The sequence below is a fragment of the Etheostoma cragini genome, chromosome 12 (genome assembly GCF_013103735.1).
Source record: "Etheostoma cragini isolate CJK2018 chromosome 12, CSU_Ecrag_1.0, whole genome shotgun sequence".
In the NCBI taxonomy this organism is placed as follows: Eukaryota; Metazoa; Chordata; class Actinopteri; order Perciformes; family Percidae; genus Etheostoma; species Etheostoma cragini.
The window spans coordinates 1,411,120-1,420,271 of NC_048418.1; the positions used below are offsets into that span (position 1 = coordinate 1,411,120).

The 9,152-nt window shown below is 41.7% G+C and overlaps 1 protein-coding gene across 1 annotated transcript in view; it reads left to right on the top strand.

Moving 5' to 3' along the window:
• Positions 1 to 9,152, top strand: part of adcy8 (adenylate cyclase 8 (brain)) — a 66,867-nt gene that overhangs the window by 46,555 nt on the left and 11,160 nt on the right. Inside the window, exons 14-15 of the mRNA XM_034887382.1 lie at positions 179 to 257; positions 8,716 to 8,874. Coding sequence (XP_034743273.1) covers positions 179 to 257; positions 8,716 to 8,874 — 238 coding nt within the window. The remainder of the gene's footprint in view (positions 1 to 178; positions 258 to 8,715; positions 8,875 to 9,152) is intronic.

Here is a 9,152-nt window from a genome sequence, read left to right on the forward strand (position 1 = left end):
ATGTATCGCATTGTAAATGTATGGCTATGCAATTCTTGTTAAAAACCAAATAAACAAAGTTTGAAAAAAAAAAAAAAACGTGACTTGTTGAAACTTGCATAAACGCTGATACTAGAAGAGCGTCAAATGAAGAAAACTCTTCTTTGAGCAGCGTATTCTCTCCTTTTTGTTCCAACAGAAACTTCCTGGGGACCAAAGAGACGTCTCTGCTGCTGATGGCCATGTTCCTCCTCGCGGTGTTTTACCACGGCCAGCAGGTACGATCCCACCTGTCCTCCCCACTCACCTGGGACTCAAATAGAGAGGAAAACCACATGCTGCAGACAACCAAACAGTGCTAGATTAGATGATACTTTATTCATCCCACAGCGAGGAAATTCCCTTTTTACAGCAGCCTTTTCCACAATAACAGCAAGTCAAACCAACAAGTAAAACACACACAAACAGACCAACAACAGACAATGAGCAGAAGGTAGACAGGATGTAAAGAGGAGTCAAATAAAGGTTTTGTAAAGTGCGGTTGCCATGATACAAGAAACAATAGTGTGGTGTAAGTGACGTTGAAATTAAATTGAATATGTAATTAGAGTAATGAAGCAAAAGTAAGTAGCTTAATATAAATTGTATTTACCCGTGACCATAAATAATATTGAAAAAATGAAAAATATAAATACAGTTAATAAAGATATGCAGAAAGTGTGTGGTGTAGAGGAAAAAAAAACAGGAAGAGAGCTACAACCTTATCAGGTGGTGCAGGTGTTGTAGAGTCTGACAGAGACCTGCAGGACCTCTTACACCGTGGGGGGGGGGGGGGGGGGGGGGGGGGGGGGGATCAGTCTGCTGCTGAAGGAGCTGCTCAGGGTGTTATGGATATTTAATGACCCATCCATTGATACTCAACAACTAAACACAGATCCCAGAGAAACACAGAGGGACAGTTAAGGTGACATATAGCAGATAATGTTTGGGATCAATCACAGGGACGCCAGCAGGGAAAAACAACAATGTTTTCTTTATTATTTCAGTTTTCTCTAAGTTGGTGCTAAAAGCTGACTGGAGATTTGAAAATATGACCAATGTAACGTCTAAGTTCCCAACCGAGCTGTAAGTAACAGTAGTTTTAGAACGTCTTTAAAATACATTTAAAAAGATATAATAATTTGCAGTGACTTTGACCTGGAGGGGGGGGGGGGGGGACATAGGCCCAGTGGTCCACCAGGCTCATAATACAATAGAGGAAACACTGTTTTGTACCAAGAAGAAGCATCATAGTCACCGAACTATAAAGAAAACCACCCTGTCGGTTGCTATTGCTGTGTTATATAATATATATTATATAATGGATATTATCTATGTTATACCTGACCTCGGTGATACCTCTTCACCTGTAAAGACAAACAGAAACTAACCACGTTGACACATTACACCAGCCGTTCTAATAAAGCTGCAGTCTGAGTCGGCCGCCAAATGGAAACTGGTTGCTTTCATGCTCTCGCCATGGCAACCTTTGATCACGCAGTCGAGCGGCTCGGCGGCGTTCAGGGACACCCGGGACTCGGACGTAATTGAGGCTCCTTTGTAGCCCCGTGCAGGCGGAAGGCGGCCGCGTTTAAAGTCATGCAGCGGCGTATTGATTTCCTCCGGGTCACTTCTACCATTTGTTTGGACAAAGCGGAGACAATGACATGAGGGGACACTGTCTTTGTGTGAGACGCTTCAGGCCGAGAGAAAACAGATTAAAGAGACGAGTGCAAAGCGTGATTTCTTTTTTCTTTTTCTTAAATTGCCGTGTTAATGGTTAGTTATGCTGGATATAAACACATCAGGAATACTTCAATTTCCTGCTAAATTGTCCAAACAATCCACTCTGTTCATCTTAATTATCTATATTTATATTTTTCCAATACAAGAACTTACTTTTTCATTATTATTCATGGTCACAGGTGAATACAACTTACATTATGGTTACCTACTATTGCATTATTACTTTAATTACATATTCAACTTAATCTTAACAGCACTCACTTACACTGCAATATTGTCTTTTGTACAATAGCAACCGCACTTTACAAAACCTTTATTAGACGCCACTTTACATCCAGTCCACCTTCTACTCATTGTCTGTTGTTTGTCTGTTTGTTAGTGTGTTTACTTGTTTGTTTGTTTTGCTTTTATTGTAGAAAATGCTGCTGTAATTAAAGTAAAGTATTATCTAATCTAAAACAATCATGTGCTTAAATTGTTACTGGATGAGAGATTAGTTTTTTTTGGCTTTTTTATGTCTAATGCCCAGCCTCTCAGCAGGTGGTCTTGCATCCCTGTCTCCTACAGGTTTGTTGTTTGTTTGTGGACTACCGTTTTTGAAAGCCTTAAGTTTGACATTTTTGGCGCGGCCATCTTTGTTTTTTGGACTTCTCGCCGTGTCTTTTGTACAACTGAACGCTGAACATTACATTTTTTAAGGCGACCGGGATGTTAAAATGTACTCTGATGAAGTGAAAACACACAGAGGGAGAAAGTTAAAGGGTAAAAACACAGACAACACCCAAAAACAAGTTTGAATGTCCTTTGAATGTCCATTGATAGGTCGCCAGGTAGCGACTTGTCAATCACACGCCCTAAAGCATCCTCTACTACTACTATATCGTCTACTTTACTCTAAATGGAACCATAGTTCACTTAATCAAGCTGTAGTGAATAAGACTACAGCTTGATTAAGTAAAGTGATTAAGCTACTTCACCAATTCACCATATTCCTCAAATAGAGGTATGTTAAACTAAGTAAAGTGCTGTAACGTGAACAGTCAATAATACCACAGAACAATAAAATCTGAATGTCAGCTGCTGGTCTTATTGAGCCGCTCCAGGGCTCCAGGACCCGGGCTACCGTGGTTTCGCCGCCGATAGGGGGACAGTGATCCAGATTAGGCTTCTGTCAGGGGCCGAGGATGGTAGTGGAGTTTAGCCAGAAAAGGTGAGCGTCATGTGGCAATGGCAGTTAAGTTTAGGCAACAAAAAGACAAGTTAAGTTTAGGAACAAAGTTGTGGTTTGGATCATACATCTCCTGAGGAGCAAGCCAGCGTTTCCTTGGTGAAAGTAGGGCTGCATGATATGAACTAAAACCAAAATCACGATTAATTGCACATTTTACCTCTAACAATAAACAACCGATAATACAAATAAATTGTTATTAGTTTGTTTTTTTTGTTCATTGGCGAAGTTTGGAAATAGGCTCAAAAATTGAAAGTGACGTATTGTTTTCTAATTTAATTATTTTTGTGATTTTACAAAAATGGAAGGAAACCGTTGTGGCTATTTATTGAAAACGGATGCAGTTGAAATGAAAGCATGAAAAAGATTAAAATGATCGTGATGGGGACAACTTCAGGGTTTCAACGTCGATACATTTTGGATTAAGCGTTAAATTGGATGTTGACACCATGTGCTGTCACATTTTGAGATTATATTCCATTGAATAGTGAATCAAGTGTTTTGGCATGGCACTATACACACGGTATTGAACATTTTTTTTAAATTCTTGCATGTTTTGTTGTTCATGATCAAAATGGGCCGCAAGGCAACGATTGGTGGGATTTTCGACAGGATAACAGCAGCTTGAAAAAGAGAAAAATTGAAGAAAGGAAGACAATAAAACACGTAAAACAGACTCAAAAGGTAATAAAAAGGTGCAAGCACAAAGGCTTTGCATATTTAAAAAAAAAAGGGCTGAGTTGGAACATCCTGTACTTAATTAGCAAAGGAAATGGAACATTAGTAAAATACTAGAGTATGTTTTAGGAAGGTTGGGCTGTTGTATTAGCTTTCAGGGTCTTATATCTTTTGTTTTTGTATCAAGAGAGCAAGCAACTAGTGGTGCTGGACCACTGAGGGATTGTGGTTTCAGGCTCAGGTCCAACCTTGCTGGTTTGCAGCCATTTCAAAATTGATAATTGGCCTGCTTTTTCTCAGAATCTTCTGTATATTAAAAAAGATCTTATCACTTATTTAGAACTGCAATGCATCCCTCCTTTTCAAAAAACCCAGAAGTTAATTATTGCTCAAACAATATGTTAAAAAAGTTGGAAACAGTGACCAACACACACTGGGCCGAGTGGTCGAACCATGGTGGAGCTGACATGGAAAACATTTAGGAGACAATCATCAATAAATTAGACTTGATTGGACATTGATCTGTTGATCAAATACATTAAACACTACCTGCAACAGTCATCTCCTCCTTTAGAAACAGTGAACTACAGCCTTGTGTCATCAACTCCCAAAACTCTCCCGCTGGAAGAGGGGAGTGAGTTTGCTGCTAGGAACAAAGATCCAACAGAAACACATGGTGAGTGTAGCGGAGGTATTACATTTTACCAAACACTGGAATAATGAGGCAGCTTCATCAAGTGGATTCGGACAGAAAGAACAAGGCTTTTCAATCCTTTGAAGCTGAAAACTCCCAGCGCCGTCGTCTTTTGTACCGAAGGTGTAAAAGCATTAGTTGGCGGTTCGTTCAGAGACACTTTTCCTGACTTTGTTGTGCTGCGAAGAAGAGCCTATTAGAGCGGAAAGATGGAGGCGACTCTCATTGTCCTCATCCTTTTCTTTCCCTGACAAGGACCTGGTTGAATCTGCCGTTCGCTCGTTGCTGAATGTGAAGGCTGTGTGTGATGTCTTCACAAAAACATGTGCATACAAGCACTATGTAGACACTCATAATGAAAGAATCTTTGATCAGAGGTACACAACAATACTCTAATGGATGATGATGGTACAGTTTGAGGCTCCTAGGAGGACAGCTTTTCTCATCAGCTGTCTTTGTGCATGTAACTGTGAGGAAGTAAGGGATGATGGAGAGCAAGGCGCTCATTATAGTGAATACAACCGTGACAGGGTGATCAGGATAAAATATGGATTCAAATCGGATTTTATTGATCTACAAACGATGGTATTGCTTCCGCTAAAGACAACAGTCTGTTCCAATTTGTTGAAATTCTGCGTCCATAGCAATATGAACTCAATATATTAGTTTATATAGTTTCAATATATTAAAACCATTATTTAACCAAAAAGTAAATTTAAAATAACATTTTTAAAAGTCTAAAATACGGTCTGAAATACTTGCTCTTGAAGTCAAAAAGTACACATAACATTACAAATAAGTGTGAGTGCTTAAAAGTAAAAAGTGCCACACAATAAATACCAATAAATGATCCAACATCCATCTCAGAGGTTAGGGTTGGGTGAAGTCAACGGTCGCAGCGCTGCCTGGAAGGAGGTGCTCGGGGCTTAAAACACCATAAGGCACAGGGGGGGGGGGTCCACCTGTCCCCACGTTCTGCCACAGCTGATAACTGCCCCGGATGTATTCCAGCGGACTGATAGCTGTCCTCCTGAGGGACCAGATCTGCATCCATGGCTATGTCGTGCGATGCACTTAGTTGCAACTAAGCCATGTAATGATACTGGGTCGTGTATTAACTGAAGCAGCATTGACTTACACTTTTATATTCTTATAATTTTACACTGTGTGACGCAGATTTGTGTCTTCGTTGTTTCCTTTTAACGTGATGAACCAGCAGCAGAGGAGCACTGAAGCCAGATGAGGTTGTTCCTCATGGACTCGGCTTCCTGTCAGAGCAGTAATTACGTCGTCAAGCTCAGTGAACATGAAGCATTTCATTACAAAAAGGCTCTTATTGTGAAATGATTGGCTCGATCTTGACATCTAATTTTCTGTTGAATCATTTTAAGACGTGTGGATTAGTCGAGGTTAGCTAACGGTCCCAGGGATGATTAAAGAGTAAAGTGGAACAGCAAATCTTCATTCCTAAACAACAAAAAGGCTCATTTTTCATTCTGTTCCTCAACAACGCGCTGGTTCATGTTCTGATCGGCCACGTCTGTGGTTAAATGGGAACTTTTTTCACGCTTTTTTGCATTAACGAAAGGTTTCATAAGGAGGTCGATCTTTCTGTTAAACCAGTAGTTCCCAAACTTTTTCAGCTCAAGACCCAAAAGAGAAATTTGGTGTCTCCCCGGGACCCGAATTTACAAAAATACACCATGAATCATTGTAACATCTACATTTTTAAACTGTGGACAAAAGACGGAACAAACCATGAATTTAAATGTATATGACGTATATTTATTCCATTATAAAAGTAAACAAAAACAGAAAAGGTCTCTATTCTCCTTTCTGGGTCTCACCCCTTCCTCAACCCATGTTCTCATCCCCTCCTAGGATAAGAGAAGAGAGAGAGAGAGTCTCACATGGACTAGCCAGACCTTCCTCTGCAGCGCTGTGGAGGAAGGTCTGGTGAGTCCATACAGCATTCATGAAAAGGAGAAAAACGTGCTCTGGGCATTTCTTTAAACCAATCACAATGTTCTTGGGCGGAGCTAAGCTCCGGACAGAGCCACGGTGCCTCTGGAAAATAGTCTCAGGAAGGAAGTTGTTTTGGTGGACCACGTTTACGTTCAGACGTAGATTGGACAGATAGTCTAGCTAGCTGTCTGGATTTACCCTGCAGAGACCTGAGGACCAGGTAACCATAGTCCTCAGATTGGACAGATAGTCTAGCTAGAGGTCTGGATTTACCCTGCAGAGATCTGAGGACCAGGTAACCATAGTCCTCAGATTGGACAGATAGTCTAGCTAGCTGTCTGGATCCACCCTGCAGAGATCTGAGGACCAGGTAACCATATATCCTCCGCAGTTTAGCAACCCCAAATATGAAATGACCAAACTATACCTGAAGCTAGAACGAAGAACGAAAATTTCTCTCAGAAATGAATGAAGGAAAAGTAGGAAAGACTTTCTTATTTGCTCTCCACATTTGTGTAAAAACTTGTTTCCAGACTTTAATTTTCTCCTACATCCGCTCAGAGTTTAATACCCTCACGTATTTTAAACCTAGACGGGGGACAGGCTGTCAGACCAGAACATATGACCCTACCTCTGCACATTATTCTGCACCACACCTAATTATAGAGCCGCTCTGATGCTGAGTGTTATGTTTATTAGTGTCTCTACTTCCCTCTCAGATTTAAGAAGCTGTTTGGAATGAAAGTGCATGGTGGAGGTCGTGTTGGTTCACGCCTGAGTGACCCGGGGTAATTTCACCGGACACCATCTCATTATCCCGGCCCAGCAGGCTCTGCATTCCTAATTAAAAAACAAAAAAAATAACAGAAAATGAGGTTGCAGTCTTGCACTCAGTCTTCTGATTAAGGGACTAACTGATACCAAGATTAATCACAAAAATGGTTCCGAGAGAGACGCTAAAACCCTAACAGGCTTGATCTGCCTGCCCCCGAAATTAATTTTTCAATATCACAAATCCCTCCCCCTCCTTTCTTTTGAAAGTACAAACAAAATAGTACTGACTTTGTGTTAATTGTGCGCTCAGAAAAGCAATGTGTGTTGCAGACTCCTTTCGCTGCACTTCAGATTGATCACTTTCTCTTGTGTTCCTTAATTGAGCCGACCAATTTAACCATTTATTCCAGGCTCTGCCTTTCTTTCCATCTTCTAAAAGATATAAACAACTTTACTCTGATTTTTAGTTACATTTTGAAGCAGTTATTAAAGTGTTAGGCCTGTCTGGAAACTCTGAAAAAAGGAGAAGACGCTTGGGAGGCTTGAGCACCAAAACCTTCAGAGAAAATGGAAAATTAGTTGATAGTTGTTTGTTTCTGTGAAAAGCAATCTCTGGGTTAGGGGGGGTGTCTGAGCAAATCACGCAGAACTAAACGATTATGGTTAAATGAGAACATATTTTTAGGCAGGGTTTTAAATCTCAGTATTTCTCTTATAAGCATTTCTCTATGACACAAAAAGAAATCCTAAATATGCATCAATCACAGTTCTGGGAAACATTTCTGGTTGTTTTTTGGAGCATTTAACAGTCATATTTTCAGCAAATCTGCTTCTACAGGATTCTGTGTCTGTGAAAAGTAATCTTTGCATCTGGCGGCTAGCAGGGTCAGGCTGAGGTTCAACATTACGGGTTCTGTCTATCACCTGGCACAGCACAGCCAAAGCCTGATGCAAGTGCTATTTTAAGTCTGTCCAGTGTCCACGTTGTTTAAATAGGAAATGCACCTGCGCTGGTGTTACAGGGAGGTGTGTTCAGGTGCATTCTGGGTGTGCTGGTCTTACATGGAGGTGTGTTCAGGTGCATTCTGGGTGTGCTGGTCTTACAGGGAGGTGTGTTCAGGTGCATTCTGGGCGTGCTGGTCTTACAGTGAGGTGTGTTCAGGTGCATTCTGGGTGTGCTGGTCTTACAGGGAGGTGTGTTCAGGTGCATTCTGGGCGTGCTGGTCTTACAGGGAGGTGTGTTCAGGTGCATTCTGGGCGTGCTGGTCTTACAGGGAGGTGTGTTCAGGTGCATTCTGGGCGTGCTGGTCTTACAGGGAGGTGTGTTCAGGTGCGTTCTGGGCGTGCTGGTCTTACAGGGAGGTGTGTTCAGGTGCATTCTGGGCGTGCTGGTCTTACAGGGAGGTGTGTTCAGGTGCGTTCTGGGCGTGCATCAAAATATAGAAGAAAACGAACTCTGAAAATATTGAAAAAATGTTAAAACTTCATTGTTAGATTGCCTTGCCTGATGGTATGCTACTGGCTCCTTAGCAGGACAGTGTTTACTTGAAACCTCGAGACCTGTGAGAAGAGATTTAGAAAGGGGCGATCATGTTGTTTCTTCCATCTGCAGCTGGAGTACACGGCGCGGCTGGACTTCCTGTGGCGCGTCCAGGCCAAAGAGGAGATCAACGAGATGAAGGAGCTGCGGGAACACAACGAGAACATGCTGAGGAACATCCTGCCCAGCCACGTGGCCCGACACTTCCTGGAGAAGGACCGGGACAACGAGGTCTGCACAAAACACACTCACACTTCTTCATTCTTCCTCACACTGACGATCTGATCGTCTCCACGGAAACACGCTAGACATACAGTACCTACATCAGTCACAATGCATATTTAGTCCGCTTAATTTCCCGTTATTGACTTGATTCACGTGGAAATACATCTGCAAGCAGAGTCCTTAAAAACCTCTTCCATGTTGATGTGTTTAACCCTCATGTTGTCTTCATGTTGTCCTCATGTTGTCTTCATGTTGTCCTCATGTTGTCTTCATGTTGTCCTCAT